Below are 19,945 nucleotides of genomic sequence, written 5' to 3' on the forward strand. Positions count from 1 at the left end.
AAGGTTAAACAGAGAGGGCTCCTTGAGGCTTCAGTGGGGCCGCACAGGATCTCCATCTTGCAAATCAGAGTGGATGTAGGTTAAATGCCTAATGTACCATTGATAGCATTTTGTAACTAATATTTCTCTGAAAAACTGTCTTTACTGGCAGTGATGGGCTCAGTTCATCTTAATGTGGCAAAAGGTTAGCAGTAGGGTAGCCCAAGGTTTCCTACTAGGACAGGGGTTGTTTAAAATATTAATGAACTGGAAAAAAAGGATGCAAAGATGATATAAAATTATTAAATCTGCAGATGATACAAAATTATTTAGGCTACTCAAAACAGTGGAGAAGATTGAGTAATTCAGAGATATATAGGAAAGCTAGATGAATGAGCACCAAATCAAAATTCAGTGTTAATATATACAAGATAATGCAAATTGGAAGAATGAATTAGATCAACTCATAAACATTGCTTTATTATAAACCCACAGTAACTGCTCAGAAACCCTGTGTATCACTGTGGGTAGTTCAGAGAAAACTTCAGCTCAGTCTGCAAAGGCGGTCAAAAAAAAAAAAGCAAACAAAATGTTATAATGCGCAAGGACTGAGATAGAAAGCACTACTTAAAATATAAGGCTATTCTATAAAACAATGTTCCATCATTTAGTCACCCTGTTAAAAAAGGAATTGCAGAAAGAGAAGGGTTCCAGATCCAGATAGTGAAAATGATGAGAGGCATGGAAAGGCTTTTGTATAGAGATAGATTAAAAGATTGGGACTATTTATTTTAAGAAAATGAAGACGAGGGGATAGGATAGAGGTATAAAAATATAATGAGTGTTATTGGGAAGGTAAATTGAGCGTTCCTATTTATCCTTTTCTATAATACAAGAACATTAGGACAGTGAATGAAATTAAAAGGTGGCATATTTAAAACTGAAAAGGATTTTTTTTTCTTACCCCACACATAATTAACCTGTGGAACTCCTAGCCTCACCAACAGCTGCGGGCAAAGAACTTAGAAATAAATAAATAAATAGACATTAATATGCATAATGAGAATACTGATAAAAAGCTACGCAGAGGAAAAAATAGGGACATAAACCCATATGTGACATAAACCAACCACTGATTGCCTGGAGTTAGGAAGAAACTTCTCCTATGGGCAGGTTGTTACATAATTGACCATTAGGCATTTTGGTACACACCCATCCTCCTTTTTTCATGTTTATCGTCTCTGTAGACTTGTGACAACAAGGATGATCCCCATAAGAACATATCCTTGTCTGAAAAACATTTAGAATCCTGTAAATAAATAAATATTAACTAGTTTATAGTACACATTATTCTACCCACTGCTGAAATGTAGCCTCTTCTTTAAAAGTAACAACACTGAATTCCCACACGGGGGAGGCAGGGAGCAGCAAAAGTGTCTTGAAGCCACCTTTGTGCCCTCCTGATCTTGGGCTGATTGAAGGCTGAAGAGGCCCCATGCATAACTTAGACTCAGTACTTTCTCCTTAGACTTTTGTGTAGCAGCCCTGCCCCCAACACAACCCTCCTGCTCCCAGACTTGCCCCATGCTCCTATGCCAGAGCATGCAAGACGTTCCTGCACTGGGGAATTCTCCCTTGGCTGGGTCATGGGCTTTCAGGGTATGCCTACACTGCAGCTAGGAGAGAAACTCACAGCCCTGGTAGACAGACTTGAGGGACTTGAGCTAGCATGCTAAAATAGTCATGTGGACGTTGAAGCTTTGGTGGAGACTCAAACTAGCCACCTGAGCTCAAGTCTAGAGGATTGGGGGGGGGCTTTAGTTTGGGTGGCTAGCTCAAGTCTCTGCTGGAGCCACAATGTCCATACAGCTGTTTTTAGCACCCTAGCACAAGTCTGTCTACCTTGGCTGGGAGGCTCACACCCAGGTGCAGTGTAGACATATCTCTGGAGCCCTTTACGCTGCTCTGGCTCTTTGTTTCAAGGAGTCAGGGTGAGGTGAGGTTCTTGCCCCAGAAGAACATTTGTGCATAGCAACGTTGAACAAATTCAGGATAAAAAGTAAGGAATACTATATTCATTTGAAACTGCAGGGAAACTTAGGTAAGCAAAATACAGATAATCAAGTTGAAATCAGCTAGAATACTGCATAAAGTATCAGAGGATCTTTAATGAGCAAAAATGGGGAAGACTGTGATTTTACATTTTATTCATGGTGTCAAAACTGTGTAATATGCATAAAGCCCTGTAATTATTTTTTCTATCATTAATGTATGGTGCTTAATTGAAGAGATTATAAACATGATTAGTAACATTGCTGTAAACTAATGTGTGAAATTGAAGAAATGGTATGAGTAATACACAGAAAAAACACAGGTTATAGATACTGAGTTTTGTTTTGTACAGTACATTGTAGTGACAGGAGAGAAGGCTGCTTCCTGTTTTGTGAGCTGTTTTTATATTTGTGAAAGTGTGGATTAACAATTAAATTAAGTTGCTGCCTAACTTTCTAAACCAAATTTAACAATTAAAACAACAAAAATGACAAAAAGCACTTTTTGTTTTTATTCTGCTTTTCTGTGAGGGTTTCTTTCTGAAAGCTCTTGTTTCCAAGGAGAGGAAAAAGTTGTCAAATACCTAGATGTGGTATATTTAATGGCTTAAAAATTTAATATGAAAAACTTTTTCAGTAAAATATCTTCAGGGAAAAAATGTCCTTAGCCAAAATGTCCCTTTCTCTTCACTGTGCGAGCACCTGTTGTGCACCAGTCTGTTTCCATCTTCTATGCCAGCAATGTGTATGGTAGAGATATCTTGCCTGGTGACTTGAGGTCCTTTGGTATGATAGCTGCTAGATATCTGCTAGATATAAGGGAAACATTATTATGCAAATCTTGAAGCTGGGACTTCCAGTTGGTTCAGTGTTTCATTCTTATGGCCCCTTGTTCAATTGCTGGGTCCTCTGGTTGCTTATTTTACTTTGAAGCTGTCAATATACGATTGTGTGTTGACTGTTACACATGTTGCTTAATACTTAAAATTCAGTCAGAGGTAAAAACTGGTGGTCGTTATACCATTTGAAAGTGTCTGGGGGCTTTATATCACCCCTAAGGATGTAAGGGTGAAATCCTGGCTTCAGTGAAGTGGGAGGCTTTCTTTTTAGTGTTGTTTGGGTTTAATGGTGTCTTCGTGTGTTTCGTTTTTGACCTAATCATTACTGGTGTTACTTGAAGCTGCTATTTTCTTCCTTAGTAGGATGCAAGTCATCATCAGAACTTAGGTCCTTGATGTACAGGCAGATTCCTAATTTCTTGTGTAGTGGTAATGCAGTGGAGCTCAATTTTTTCAGGGTTACAGTTTAACATCTGGTCCAGGAAGCAAAATGTATACAGTAGAACCTCCATTCCCGAGCTGTGTGTAACTCTGAGATTCTACTGTACCAGTGAATTCCAGTCAATGTGTTTTCTTCTAACACATGTAAAAATATTGACTACTAGTTTGGTAAACAACAACATTTTTATGGCTGACTTAGAACAACGCTTCCTCAGCTCTCGTCCCCAATGCCCCTACTCTACTTGTGCTACATTGATGACATCTTCATCATCTGGACCCAAGGAAAAGAAGCCCTTGTGGAATTCCACCATGATTTCAACAATTTCCATCCCACCATCAACCTCAGCCTGGACCAGTCCACACAAGAGATCCACTTCCTGGACACTACGGTGCTAATAAGCGATGGTCACATAAACACCACCCTATACTGGAAACCTACTGACTGCTATACTTACCTACATGCCTTCAGCTTTCATCCAGACCACACCACACGATCCATTGTTTACAGCCAAGCTCTACGATACAACTGCATTTGCTCCAACACCTCAGACAGAGACAAACACCTACAAGATCTCTATCAAGCATTCTTACAACTACAATACCCACCTGCTGAAGTGAAGAAACAGATTGACAGAGCCAGAAGAGTACTCAGAAGTTACCTACTACAGGACAGGCCCAACAAAGAAAATAACAAAATGCCACTAGCCATCACCTTCAGCCCCCAACTAAAACCTCTCTAGCGCATCATCAAGGATCTACAACCTATCCTGAAGGATGACCCATCACTCTCACAGATCTTGGGAGACAGGCCAGTCCTTGCTTACAAACAGCCCCCCAACCTGAAGCAAATACTCGCCAGCAACCACACACCACACAACAAAACCACTAACTCAGGAACCTATCTTTGCAACAAAGCCCGTTGCCAACTGTGTCCACATATCTATTCAGGGGACACCATCATAGGGCCTAATCACATCAGCCACACTATCAGAGGCTTGTTCACCAGCACACCTACCAATGTGATATATGCCAACATGTGCCAGCAATGCCCCTCTGCCATGTACATTGGCCAAACCGGACAGTCTCTACGTAAAAGAATAAATGGACACAAATCAGACGTCAAGAATTATAACATTCAAAAACCAGTCGGAGAACACTTCAATCTCTCTGGCCACTTGATTACAGACCTAAAAGTGGCAATTCTTCAACAAAAAAACTTCAAAAACAGATTCCAACGAGAGACTGCTGAATTGGAATTAATTTGCAAACTGGACATCATTACATTAGGCTTGAATAAAGACTGGGAGTGGATAGGTCATTACACAAAGTAAAACTATTTCCCCATGTTTATTGTTCCGCTCTACTGTTCCTCACACATTCTTGTCAACTGCTGGAAATGGCCCACCTTGATTATCCCTACAAAAGGTTTTTTTTCTCTCCTGCTGGTAATAGCTCACCTTACCTGATCACTCTCCTTACAGTGTGTATGGTAACACCCATTGTGTCATGTTCTCTGTGTATATAAAATCTCCCCACTGTATTTTCCACTGCATGCATCCGATGAAGTAAGCTGTAGCTCACGAAAGCTTATGCTCAAATAAATTTTTTAGTCTCTAAGGTGCCACAAGTACTCCTTTCCCTTTAGGTTAGTAATCATATTACTTTAAACTAGAGAGTTAATTTTGGTTTTAATTGACCTCTGCTGTCTTAACACTGATTTTTCTTTTGTTTTTAGGAAATCAAACACTTGATAAAAATGGATAAAAATAAGATGAATCTTTAGTAAAATAAAAAGTCTAAAAATTCTGACCAGGATTTTTAACCATAACGAATTCTGATTAGAAAGGAAAGTGCATGCCATAGTAACATCAAATTAACTTATTTTTCCCAATAGAATTAACCTTTAGACTAACTGCTCAAAAGAGGACTTGGCACTCAGTTTAGGCATCGATATCTCTAGGTACCTTGCAAGTTGGATTTGTGTATGAAAGCTGAGAGGTTGACATCTAACAGCTTAATTTGCATGTTTCAGTGCTGTTTGCGTGTACATTTGGGGATGTTCGTGAACAGGGACACTCAAAATTAGGAATCTCTTTGAAAATACAGTTACAACTTGGCCTATACTGCTTGATTAAACATTAGTAAATTGGGCCATTTTAAGAGACGGTATGCTGACTGGTTCTGGGAGCACTGTGTGGTCCACCTTAACAGGAAGTGTGGAGGCTGTAATTGTGAAGCATTGAGAATGGAAATTGGAGGGAGGGATTGGAATTGTCAGGGTTACATAAGGGATATGGAAGGACCTCCCTATGAACCAACATTTATTTATTCTTTTTTTAAACTTTGTTTAGCCACATGAAGCAACACCTTTGAAGACCAGAAAGAAAAATTTAAGCTCATATTCACCAACAACGGGAACATGCCAAATCAGTGCATTTTCATCTCCCACAAGTCATAATGTACAAAAGCTCGGAAATGGTCTATCAAATGGTTAGTTGAACATTCTCTTTTACTTATTGCAAAAAATTTCTTGTTATTGGTTAAATCAGGGTCTTGATTTAGTAATTTATGTCTCATCTGGTATGTCTGATTTCTTTTTTCTCTTAAGGAGTTTTGATCTTTATGGTGAAATCCAACATTTTTAGGGCTCTCATCACGTAAATGTAAGCTTTTGAGGTAATTATGATGACCATCCTGTAGTAGGCTTTTCTTTTCTTTTCTTCAATATAGAATCACTAGCATGTGTGGGGGCAACTCCATTCCTTCCTGGAATTAGACCAACTTTTCCCCACAATGAACTTTTGCCCATTCTCTCTCTCTCCAACTCCCAGCTTTCATTTACAGTGACAGTGGGTACTACTTTTGTGAATGAAAAGGAGCATATATTTTGGAGTTGCTGCATATTGCCTTAGAATGTTATAAAAGAAATCATGTTTTAATAATTTGGAAGGCAGTGTAATCTAGTGATTAGAATAGAGGAGCTGTATTCCCAGTTCTACCACTGACCTTGAGCAAGTCATTTAACCTTTTCTGTATGTCAGTTTACCTGTCAGTAAAATGGGTGTAGTGTGTGCTTCTCTTGTGGGGGTTTTGAGTCTTTATGAATATTTGAAAGGTGCTTTGGTATTCTCTGATCAAAGATGATATAGAAGTACAGTTAGTTAACTCTACTCCTGTGCTTTCTTTCATGTATCTGCTGGCTAGGTAAGTGGTGTAGGGTTTTGGTTTTGTGGTAGATTGGGCCACCTTCTGTGGGGAGTCGGGGCTATATAGTTTGGATGGTCTCTACCTCAGTATAACAGGGACCAATCTCCTTGGGGGCAGGCAGCCTAGAGTATTCAGGAGAGTGTTAAACTAGTAGCAAAAGGGAAGGATAAAAAGAGAGAAGATTTGAGCACTCAGCAAAAAATCGAGATGCTCAGAACAAAATCAAGGAGCCTTCGGACATAAAGAGAAGAAATTCTTGAATTGCCTATGCTAAGAGCAATGGGTAACAACAAGAGGAATTGGAATTGCTCATTTATAGCATAAATTTGATCTAGTTGGTATTACTGAAACCTGGTGGGATTATTTGCATGAATGGAAAGTTAAAATCAATGGTTATCACCCTTTTAGGAAGGATCGAGTAGGCAAAAGGGGAAGGGGAGTGGCACTGTACGTCAGAAATGGCATTACCTGTTTCTGAGTCACTGGTAACTCGGAAGAAAATGATCTTGACTGCTTATGGATCGATTCCCTAACAGATCATATACAAGATGAGGAATTAGTTGGTGTCTGCTACCAACCATCAGATCACACTAGGGAATAGGATGACCACCTCCTTATGCACCTATCTATCACGTACAGGGGGGAAACTGCGTGATCATAGGGGACTTTGAATTTGAGTGACATATTTTGGAAATCTCATGCTGCAATTACTAAAGCATCTTTGGAATTTCTAAACATTATAGATGTTTCTTAACTCTAAAAGTGTTGCAGCCAACATGGGGGAATTCTTTATTAGACCTTGTCCTTACAGATCGAAAGGAACTGATCATAGAATTAAAAATTAATGATAGCTTAGGTATGAGTGATCATGACTTGATAACATTTAAGCTGTGCATGCAGAATACAATCCAGACTGGTAATATCTATACTTGGTGCTTTAATAGGACCAGTTTCACAAAGCTGAAAACAATTATGAGCCTGATCAGCTAGGAGAGAGGGTTTAATCAGACAAAATTTGTATGATACTTGGGAATCATTTCAGAACACCTTACTAGATGCCTAAAAAGCCACAATCCCACAATGGAGGAAGAAGGCTGTGCTGGTTTAAAAAAACAACCTGGTTTAGAGCGGAAGTGAAGGCAGCTGTAAAATATAAAACAACAAATGGAAGAATGGGAAAGTTGATAGTAATGAATATAAATCAGAAGTTAGGAATTGTAGAAAATTGCTAAGGAAAGAAAAGGGACACATGGAAAAATCTATGTCGAGCAGAGTTAAGGACAATAAGGAGTTTTTAAAATATATTAGGAATAAAAAGAATGGTATTGGTCCATTATTAGATGCAAATGGTAGAATTAACAATAATAATGCAGAAAAGGCAGAAGTTTTCAATCAATATTTCTGTTCCATATTTGTAGTCTCATCATATGGTGATATAATACTCTTTCCATTCCACTAGCATCTCTGGAGGATGTTAAACAAAAGCTACTAAAGTTAGACATTTTTAAATCAGCAGGTCCCGATAACATGCATCCAAGAGTTTTAAAAAAGCTGGCTGAGGAGCTCATGGACCATTAACATTGATTTTCCTTGAGTCTTGGAGCACTGAGGAAGTTCCAGAAGACTGGAAGAAAGCTAATGTTGTGCCAATTTTTTAAAAGGATAAACAGGATGACCCACATAATTATAGGGCTGTCAGCCTGACATTGATTTGAGCAAGATAATGGAGCAGCTGATATGAGACTTAATTAAGAAGGAATCAAAGGAGATTAATGTAATTTATGCAAATCAACATGGGTTTATGGAAAATAGTTCCTGTCAAAATAATTTGATATCTTTTTTTCATGAGATTACAAGTTTGGTCAATAAAGGTAATAGTGTTGATATAATATACTTAGACCTCTGTAAGGCGTTTGACTTAGTACCACATGACATTTTGATTCAAAAATTAGAATGATATAAAATTAATATGGCACACAGTAAATGGATGAAAAACTGGCAAACTGATAGATCTCAAAATGTAATTGTAAATGGGGGGTCATCAAGTGGATGTGTTTCCAGTGGGGTCCTGCAGGAATCTGTTCTTGGCCCGATGCTATTTAACATTGTTAAAAGAAAATCATCACTGATAAAGTTTGCAGATGACACAAAATTGCGAGAATGGTAAATAATGAAGAGGACAGGTCACTGATTCAGAGCGATCTGGATCACCTGGTAAACTGGACAAAAGCAAACTATATGTGTTTTAACACTGCTAAAAGTAAGTGTATACGTCTAGGAACAAAGAATGTAGACCATCCTTACAAGATGGGAGACGCTATTCTGGGGAGCAGTGACTCGAAAAAGATTTGCAAAAAGAAAAGGAGTACTTGTGGCACCTTAGAGACTAACAAATTTATTTGAGCATACGCTTTCGTGAGCTACAGCTCACTTCATCTGATGCTTATGCAATTTGTTAGTCTCTAAGGTGCCACAAGTACTCCTTTTCTTTTTGCGGATACAGACTAGCACGGCTGCTATTCTGAAAAAGATTTGGGCGTTGTGGTGGATAATCAGTGGAACGTGAGTTCCCAACTTGATGCTGTGGCCAAAAGAGCTGACGTGATCCTGGGATGCATAAACAGGAATCTCAAGGAGAAGAAGAGAGGTTCTTTTACCTCAGTATATGATACTGATTTGTTCTTGATAAATCCATGCTGGTTGCCAGTGATTGCCCCTTCATCCTCCGGGTATTCGCAAATTGAATGTTTTATACACTGCTCTAGTAGCTTCCCAGGTATCGAAGTCAGGCTGACTGGTCCGTAGTTCCCCAGCTCCTTTTCCCCCTTTTCAAAGATGTGCGCTACGTAAACCTTCTCCAGTCTTCTGGGACCTCTCCTCGTATCCGTGAGTTTGCAAATATTATTGCCAGTAGCTCAGAGATTTCTTCAGCTAATTCCTTCAGTACCCTTAGGTGAATAGCATCCGGCGCCGCTGATTCATTCAAATTGATCAGAAGATCTGACGTATTCTGTACTTATCCCGATCTGCATCTCTTCCTCTTTATTGTCTATGGTAACTTTGCTAGTCGTCCGATCACATGTTATTTTTTGTCAGAAGACTGAAGCAAAGTAGGCATTAAGCAGCTTTGCCTTCCTATCAACTTCCGTTACCAGCTCACCTTCTCCATTGAGCAGTGGACCCACACCAGCCTTGATCTTTCTTTTTTGTCTGACATATTTGAAGAACCCCTTCTTGTTGTTTTGTTAGCCATTACAAGAGTCCTGGTAGATTCTGTGAATTCTATGAATCTACCAGGGTTAGCAAGGACTACAAGGTGTCATCCCTCCCTGGAGTCTCCATCACTGACCATTTTTAAATGAAGATTGGATGTTTTTCTTAAAGATCTGCTCTAGGAATTATCTGAAGAAGTTCTATAGTCTGTGTTATACAGGAAGTCAGACTAGATGATCACAATGGTCACTTCTGGCCTTGGAATCTATGAATCTATTCATGTTTATCATTGTTTCCATAGTCAGGCATATTAATTAACTGTGTTTTAATTATGCTAATACAGTACCCAAAGATCATTAGCTATCAGAATAGTTGTCTTTACTTTATATTTTGCGTATATAAGTATTATCAATTAGCCCTAGAAGGTATAGCCATTCACTTCCAAGATTCTTGTAGAGTTAAATACTCTTAAGGTATATTTTCAGAAGGCCAGCCTCCTTTTTGTGGTTACTAGTTCCTCTAAACTTTTTTGATAGCAAATGAGACAGAAACACAATTACTCTATTTGGACCGAGTTTATTTCCCTTTATGTGCTGCCATTAGTATGGACAAGTGTTTGAGTCCTCCTCACAGAAATATCAGGCAGGCAGAAGCCAATCCAGCTGTTTGATTTTTGTGTCCAGGTCTTCCTCTCAACTTGCTGCTGGGCATCCCCAGTTGTCCTCCTGCCTTAACGGAAGCAGCTAACGCTGATGCCTTTGTGATGAAGCACCATCTTTCTTTAAAGTCTCAGTGGAACTCCAGAACAACATGGAACAGGAAATTAAAGGAAACGTCCTCCCGGAAAAAGCCAGAGGAGGGCGAAAAAATATTCTCCCTCCTACCCATCTTGCCCTCCCACTCCCCACAGGCTTGTGTTGAATCCAGGTCTAAGCAATGGCAGGAGCAGCTCCTAACTGGGTGACCGTGCTCTGGTTTTCTCCACTCAATGGTAGTGGCTCAAGAACTGGAAGGGTGATAACCCTCCCATCCCTATTTTTCATACCCACAGGTTCTCTGCACTCTACCCATCAGTCTGTCATTGGCATTAAAGAACTTCCTGAAAATAACTGTGAGCTGCATGAGGCAGGAAGCCTTTATTATCCTCCCTGTACTCAACAGAGGACCGGGCGGAGTGCTCAATTCCTTCCCCTCAGTGACTGAATTCATCTCTCAATTGGCTGTGCAGGTCTCACACTATGAGGGTCTACTTCAGGACCCCTCTACCTCTACAAAACTACAAATGCCATCTGCAGATTGGGGGTGTGGAGCCCAGTATTCATCAGTCTGTACACGGAACACTGTCCCTGTGGGAATAAAAGCTCCACATCCACATGTACTGAGTTGTCATGCTTGAAGCAAAGTGTCTATGCCAGAGCCCTCTCTTTGTGAGAGAATGAGCTCATTACTGGGAGGTCTTCAACAAAGCAGTTGGCCTCCCTTAGCTAACTACTTCATGCCGAAATGTAGCTCCCTAGTTTTCAGGTACAGAGAGCCAATACCTAGACCCCCAGGCCACAAGATAACTTCTCCATGTCCTAGGAAAGGGATGTAGCTTATGCCTTCTTTCCCCACCCCTGACATGGTGGGTTTTGAAGAAAACAGAAAGGCATCAGTACCTCTCATAGCTTGAGTAGCCAAGGTGGGCCTATTTCATAGATCTCTAGCTGTCCTGAGGTCTCGGCCTCCACTTACTAGAAATAAAGGCTGCCAACATCAGGATCCCTGCCCTTCACCTTGACCTTTATCCTCCTTAACTTCATGAACATTCCCTCCTGTCAAAACTAAGTCAGGGATCTCAATACCTGAAAAGATACTTCTCTGCTTACTATGGGGAATAGCCTGTCTTCTTGATATAGATCCCACAGAATCTCCACTATCCCTTCCATTCTGCAGTTCTTCCAAAATTCCTATGAAAAATATCTGCTAGCCCTGTAAAATACAGGTCCCTCTCAGGCGGTCTGTAGGAGGTTTTCCTGTGGAATTCTACTCCATTGTAACCCAATTGGTTCCTCAAGGCAGTTACCTTGTCCCTTTGTTAACTACTTGATTCTCCTTGAAGCCTAAACTTAGTTCTAAATGCTCTCTGCTTGGACCCTTTTGAATCCACCCTCACTATTCTTCTTTCTCTTCCCTGTGGTGGAAAGTAGCCTTTCTAGTGGCCAGCACTTGGGCCAGAGAGTTTGGGAGTTCCCAGCCTTGGTTTGTAATCTCCATGTTAGAGCTAAGTGGAAATCTTTTCCCATCCCATGAAAGTTTTTGAGATTTCGAAAATGTTTCTCCTTCCCATTCATCAGGATGAAACTGAGACCTTTTGAAATTTCACCAAAAAAATGAGACACAGACACCCCCCTGAATCGCCAGTAGCCCAGGTGGTAGACCCAGGTTCAAGCCCCTGCTTCGAACCAAGCAAAGGGTGTCTCACAGCCAGATGAGTACCCTAACCACCAGGCTATTGGCAATTCTAGGGTGGGTCTCTCTCTATTTGACCAGAAATCCCATCCTGGACCTGAGAAACCTTCCCGATGAAGTTTCTCCCAAACTGACATGGTTCTATGAAAAGTTTTGTACATTTTAGCTGATGTGTAAAAGGAGCCGTAACTACCTTTTTCTACATTCATATAGCTACAAAATGCTGTCAAATACTGACTGCTACATCCCATCCCATCTCTTTCTCCCTAGACATTTTACATTTATTTTAAATGTTTTAGGATTTTACTAGGCCTTTGACTGGCAAGTTTTCAGAGGGGTCCTTCCAAAACAGCTCTTGGGAGGTCTACTCACCCCAACCGGCTCTGTCTGGTGTTCTTTACCCACTTCCTTCTGTCAGTTTCTTTCTTCTTGCCACTTTATGGCGAAGCTAAATTGGGCTAGGCTAGTTACTCCTTCTCTCCCTGAATGTGGTCATTGCTAGTCAGATTAGTTTGTCCATAATGGCAGTAGTCATTTCATGGAAATGCAGATTTCTCATACCTTGGTAATTGTTTTCCATAATGTGGCGGCACTGGTATGTACAGTAACCCAGTCGGGAATCAGGCTTGGGCAAAATGACTAGATAGTTAGGGCAGTGTATACTAATCATAATTGTGCTCCAGCTTTTGGTGTTCTTAACACGGGAAACTTGCCTGCACCCTGGAAGGAAAAGGAAATGGGCTAGAAATCCTGTGTCCTAATGGCTACATCTTGACAGACTGATAGATGAGGAGGACTCATCTGTTTCCAGTGTTGCCATGTCTTAGAAAGCAACTAACAAAAAGGAATTTGTTCTTGTGAGCACAGAAATGCAGTTGCAGATTTTGTGGGTGCCTGCAGATAATGAAGCTGTGCCTCAGCCTTGTTGGATTTATACCCCAGAAGGTTAATACATACATTTTATACCTGATGTTAGCATTATATGCAGCTTTAAAATCTTTCAAAAATTTAACAGGCTGGGGCTTTTAAAATATGCAATATTAGTGACAAGCCCATTGTGTATGCATGTACATTTTTGAACAGCTCTTTCATTTGGATGTTGGCAAATACCTTCATCAAGTCATACATAAATGTGTCTGTACTGCAGGTGTTAAACAATTTTCTGCAGAGCTGCACAACTCTAGGTTTGCGTTATATGGGATTTTTTAATAAAAAGGAAAAAATGCCTTGAGGACTAAAATGCTTGTGTATTGAGATGTCAATGGGAAAGGTGAGCATGTACTGTATTTCCATACTGAAATTAAATATGGACATAAGGGAACATTCTTTTGGCTCATAAAAAGACTGATCACATGTTCACAGCTGACATTTAGATGGATAATTATTCAGTAATGGAGCACTAACTACCTTTTTCTACATTCATATTGCTACAAAATGGTGGCAAAGACTGACTGCTGCATCACATCCTTTCAACAGAGTGCTTCTCTCTCCCTAAAAGAAAAGGAGTACTTGTGGCACCTTAGAGACTAACAAATTTATTTGAGCATAAGCTTTCGTGAGCTACAGCTCACTTCATCGGATTGATCTCTAGCTCACTAAAGCTTATGCTCAAATAAATTTGTTAGTCTCTAAGGTGCCACAAGTACTCCTTTTCTTTTTGTGAATACAAACTAACACGGCTGCTACTCTGAAATCTCTCCCTAAAGACATTTTAAATTTTATTTTAAATGTCTTAGGATTTTACTAAGTAATGTAAGAATACAACAATAGAGAATTGTGTTACAAAATGTATTTTATTAGCTTTAAAGACTTTCCTATTTACACTATACAAAGTATAAGAAGTTCCATATATAAATGCTGTCCATTTAAGAACACTGTAAATATTATTTTTCCTTTGAATAGGAGTGACTAAGTAAGCCCCTCAAGAAGTCTAAGTGCCCAGAGCATGCTACTGTTGGTTAAAAGTATACTGTATTTTTCAGAATCTAAACACCCTGATGTAAGTACACATTTATGATGTCAAGAATTCATTGTTGCAGTGCTCTGGTGGGCTGCATGATAACTTACGTGTGCATTGGCAGACTACCTTGAAGTGCATGTCCCATTTATTACATTCTAAATAAAAGATATGATCCCTTCTTCAGTTCCTCTTCCTTAATGGCTAGTATATTTTTAAGATTCATTTTTAAATTAATTTACTAATTTTCAAATGCACTTCAGCTCTTGTACGTCACTAGTCCCGTGGTAATTTCAGTCTCATAAATGATAGCCAATTTGCTACAAGTACTTAAATTTAAATTTTAAATAACTTGGGGATAGGGCCCTCAGCTATTGTGGAACAACTTAAACTTTTATAGCACTTTGTCATGCTGAGGAATCTCAAAACGCTTTACAAAACATTAAAATTAAAACTTAATCCATCCTACAGAGCTAATACTTACATGCAATAATTTAAAAGCCAGTGAAAAGAAGTGAAAGCACTTAACATTTACACTGAATCAAGGGGAAGGTGGGGCCATTTCTCATGTCAAAAAGGTGATATATAATAGCTAAGGGTGAAATCCACCCCAGTGCAGTGGGCCTGCATTGGTACCTATGCACCTCTTAAACCCCACATTAAGGGCCCACGGCTTGCTGCAAGCCCTCCGCCCTAGGATGTATTCCACCTTACAGAGGCAATGAGACACTGTAATATGTTTTGGGAATGAAGCTGTGTGTGTTGAGGTAGGGGTAGGTATTTTAAGAACTAAGTGAAAATGCTTCTGTATGAAATTGTTCTGGTAAAAATAATACTGATCTTTACTATTTTTGAAAATAGAAGAACTAGGCATTGTATTTGATCGGGTCTGCTGACCTGTAAGTGCTGTGAACACTAAACTTGACTGACATGTTACAGGGGCTTCTAAGGCATCCATTGACATAACCAAGTTTAAAAAAAACCCGCTATCCTATATCGGAGAACAATACCATGCATCACCCTTGCATCATCTCCTCATAACAAATGGCAGATCCAAGGGATAATTTAATAAGGGGACCAACTGATTTGGAAAAGAAAGTCCAACAATTAGAAGAGAGCCTGAATGGACTTGTTATATTCAATAAGAAAAAACTCTTTGCTCTTGGGCCACAAGTCACTATAAACTTATTATCCTCCCTCTCCCCCCAGAAAAAACAACAAAAAAACCCAGTCAAATAGAAAAAGAGAAGAGAGGATTTGAGTCTATAAATAGAAGATCTGAATTTGTACATGAAGCAAAACCTATTGAAGTCATATGGATTTGAACTTGTTTTTCCTGAACTTAAATCTAGCTTAAATTTTCTTATATTTTTATTAGGCTGTCGATTAATTACAGTTAACTCACGTGATTTACTAAAAAAAACTAATCATGATTAAAAATTAATTGCAGTTTTAATCACACTCTTAAACAATAAAATACCAATGGAAATTTATTAAATATTTTGGATGTTTTTCTATATTTTTCTATATATATATATATATATATATATATATATATATAGATATATATATATATATAGTATTCTGTGTGGTAATTAAAATCAAAGAGTATATTATTTTTATTATAAATATTTGCATTGTAAAAATAACAAACCAAAGAAATAGTATTTTTCAGTTTAGCTCATACAAGTACTGTAGTGCAATCTCTTTGTCATGAAAGTGCATCTTACAAATGTAGATTTTTTTCATTACGTAACTGCACTCAAAAACAAAACAATGCAAAACTTCAGAGCCTACAAGTCAACTCAGTCCTCCTGCTTGTTCAGCCAATTGCTAAGATAAACAATATTATTACATTTACAGGAGATAATGCTGCCCTCTTCTTCTTTACAATGTCACCAGAAAGCGAGAACAGGCATTTGCATGGCACTTTTTGTAGCCGGCACTGCAAGGTATTTACGTGCCAGATATGCCAAACATTTGTATGTCCCGTCATGCTTCAGCCACCATCCCAGAGGACATGCTTCCATGCTGATGATGCTCGTTAACAAAATAAGGCATTAATTAAATTTGTGACTGAACTCCTTGGGGGAGAATTGTATGTCTCCGCTCTGTGTTTTACCCGCATTCTGCCATATATTTTATGTTATAGCAGTCTCGGATGATGACCCAGCATGTTGTTCATTTTAAGAACACTTTTACTGCAGATTTGACAAAACGCAAAGAAGGTACCAATGTGAGATTTCTAAAAATAGCTACAGCACTTGACCAAGGTTTAAGAATCTGAAGTGCCTTCCAAAATCTGAAGGGACGCGGTGTGGAGCATGCTTTCAGAAGTCTTAAAAGAGCAACACTCTGATGCAGAAACTACAGAACCCGAACAACCAAATGAGAAAATCAACCTTGTGCTGGTGGCATCTGACTCAGATAATGAAAATGAACATACATCGGTCCGCACTGCTTTGGATTTGTGACAGGGTTGGGCCAGATGGCTACAGGAGAGTGACAGAAGGCAGATATATTAGCCCCAGGTTAAGCAGGTCCCCGTTCCCTGGGTAAGGTAACAGGGGCAGTTCCAGAACAGTCAGGAACTTGCTGGAACCAATTAAGGTACACAGGCTAATCAGGGCACCTAGTTTAAAAAGGACCTCATTTCAGTCAGTGAGGGGCACGCAAGGAGCTGAGAGTGAGAGGGTGTGCTGCTGGAGGACTGAGGAGTACAAATGCTATCTGGCATCAGGAGGAAGGTCCTGTGGTGAGGATACAGAAGGTGTTGGGAGGAGGCCATGGGGAAGTAGCCCAAGGAGTTGTAGCTGTCACACAGGTGTTACACGAAACACTGTAGACAGCTGTGATCCACAGGACCCTGGGCTGGAACCCGGAGTAGAGGGTGGGCCTGGGTTCCCCCCAACTCCCTACTGGATACAGGAGGAGTTGACCTGGACTGTGGGTCCCACCAGAGGGGAAGGTCCCTGGCCTGTCTCCCAACCTACTAGGTGGACCAGCAAGACTGTGGGGATTGTTCCCCTTCCTTTTCCCCATGCTGGCCAGTGATGAGGTTAGCTGAGTGAATGGCAGGTTTGAGCCACTAGCAAAAGTGGCCAAACTGAGGGATGCCGTGGATCTCTGAGGCAAGCAAATCCGCCAATAAGCGCAGGACCCACCAAGGCAGAGGAGGAACTTTGTCACAGATTGTTATCAAGCAGAACCCGTCATCAGCATGGACGCATTTCCCCTGGAATGGTGGATGAAGCATGAAAGGACACATGAATCTTTAGCGCATCTGTCACGTAAATATCTTGTGACACTGGCTACAACAGTGCCATGAGAACTCCTGTTCTCACTTTCAGGTGACATTATAAACAAGAAGATGGAAGCATTATCTCCTGCAAATGTAAAAAAACTTTTTTGTCTGAGTGATTGGCTGAACAAAAAGTAGGACTGAGTGTACTTGCAGACTCTAAAATTTTACATTGTTTTATTTTTGAATGCAGTTTTTTTTGTGCATAATTCTACATTTTTAAGTCCAACTTTCATGATAAAGAGATTTCACTACAGTACTTGTATTGGGTGAATTGAAAAATACTATTTATTTTTTTTACAGTGCAAATAGTTGTAATCAAAAATAAATATAATGTGAGCACTGTACACTTTGTATTCTGTGTTGTAATTGAAATCAATATATTTGAAAATGTAGAAAACCTCCAAAAATATTTAAATAAATTGTATTCTATTATTGTTTTACAGTGCGATTAATCTCGATGAATTTTTTTAATCGCTTGACAGCCCTAATTTTTATGGCTTTTTCCTCTCCACTGTCAGATCCTTCCTTAAAACTTGATCCTTCCACTTATTCTTTCATCACTAGTATCCTTTCCAGGGCTGTCTGCTGCCACCCTCATACTAATCCTTTTATAATCTGTGTTGTATCAATCTGTTTTACACTATAAGATCCTTTGAGTGGGGACTTTTTTCCTGCACATATGTAAAATGCTGTGTACTTCTAAGGCACTATGTAAATAACAAAACTAAATCTCTGAACTAAAAGTTAATTCTGTGGTTCATAGTGATGATAGTCACTAATATGGTTGAAGATATGACAAAAAACTAGGTCTCACTTTTTATCCTTTTGTAAATGTGCTTTAAGCCATATTTATATTTTAAATAATGTATTCACTGTCGGAGCAGTCAGGTCAGCTGACATAAGAACGTGAATGGCGGGGAAGAGAGATCTCTGTTGCCTAGGTTGACCAGATAGCAAGTGTGAAAAATCGGGGGGGGGAGGGTAATAGGAGCCCATATTAAAAAAAGCCCCAATTATCGGGACTATCCCTATAAAATCGGGACATCTGGTCACCCTACCGTTGCCATTTAGTACAATTTTTCTCTTGGAGCACCATCCCCCCATCACCTGTCAGAGAACAATCACTATTTTATCTGGATAGAATTTCATTTTTGTAGGGACTCTCACTCAAAGACAACACTATATTGGGTGTGGTTATTGGAGAGCTTTCTGGCTTTGAGAACTTTTGATCCTCATGCAATTATTTCTTTGTTATGAAAACATCATGGTGGATTTCTATAAAATCTTCAGAATAAATCATTGTTGAGGGGGAGAGAATAATCATACAGCTCCTCGCTTGCTGTGCACCTGAAGTGCATGGAAGTGAAGTTTAAACACAGTAAAGATGGACTGTATATTTTGCCATCGCTATAATAAAATCTCACGGGAAATATCTTTTACAGTGATTCCTGGGGCTCAGGCTAGTGTTGTATTTCCTTAGAAAGCCAATATAGAAATTGATATATGGTATAAGGCGTGTACCTAATTTTGTTCAAATGTAATTTTTTTCCTAAAGTGGTATTGGTAGATATATTGTGAATATACACTGAAAGGAACTTTACGTATAGTATTTGATTAAGGTTGTTTTTTTGTTCCTCAATATAAGTATGCTGTATGTTTCTTGACATTTATATAGGGCTATCAGAATAGCCCCAGCAGATATGATTCAAGACGCTGTAGATTTAGTTTAGTACTACAATAGCTTTCTAAATTCTTGTCCATTTGATTGTTCAACTGAAAAACTTTTTTCCAGTTAAATTGATCTGAATATACACCAATCTAAAGCTTGTGATCTATAATTGCTCAGCTGTAATCACTGTAGGCCATACAGATTTCTTATCCAAAAGGCAGTTTATTTTCTTTGCACCACATCTGAATTCAAGTTTAATTAGCAAAACTATAGCAGTGGAGTTTTGTGGTGATTCCCTCCCTCATCCCATTTCCTGACAGAAACATGCAAATGCTCTAAGAATCTGTACATTGAAATACAGAAATATGACTTGTTCACATCCTGTCCTGTGACAGGCACTTGGCTTGAATACTGTAATATCAATGTACTATGTCAGAGCATTTGGAAAGAAGTTGCACTGTCTCCTTTTAGTCTCATACAAGATGGGGTTCAGGGTAGAGGCACAGGCTTTCTTTTTGTTAAAGAAAGTGGAGGTTTTACTTCTCAGTCATAGAAGTGCTTTATAGATAAAGATTTTTCTCCAACATGCTGCATTTTGAAAAATATTCTTAAACAAGATGTTCAGCAGTTTTTGATCTTCTAATTTCTGACAGAATGATACCAAATTCCAGTCACTGACACTGTAGTTCCAAATTGTTTACATCTAAAAGCTACAGAAGCCACTGAGGTGACAAATTAAAAAAAAAAAAAAGTTTGTGTGTTTGTTAGTGGGACCGTGATCCTTGTTTCATAAGCAAGCTGTTTTTAAGAGATTTCTCTGTAGTCAGGATGCAT

At 39.3% G+C, this 19,945-nt stretch overlaps 1 protein-coding gene across 3 annotated transcripts in view; it reads left to right on the forward strand.

Moving 5' to 3' along the window:
• Positions 1–19,945, forward strand: part of LOC102934175 (integrin subunit beta 3 binding protein) — a 52,749-nt gene that overhangs the window by 7,469 nt on the left and 25,335 nt on the right. For all 3 annotated transcript variants that reach the window (XM_037905981.2, XM_037905978.2, XM_037905980.2), the window contains exon 3: positions 5,662–5,800. In XM_037905981.2, coding sequence (XP_037761909.1) covers positions 5,662–5,800 — 139 coding nt within the window. The remainder of the gene's footprint in view (positions 1–5,661; positions 5,801–19,945) is intronic.

The sequence above is a fragment of the Chelonia mydas genome, chromosome 8 (assembly GCF_015237465.2).
Source record: "Chelonia mydas isolate rCheMyd1 chromosome 8, rCheMyd1.pri.v2, whole genome shotgun sequence".
Lineage (NCBI taxonomy): Eukaryota > Metazoa > Chordata > Testudines > Cheloniidae > Chelonia > Chelonia mydas.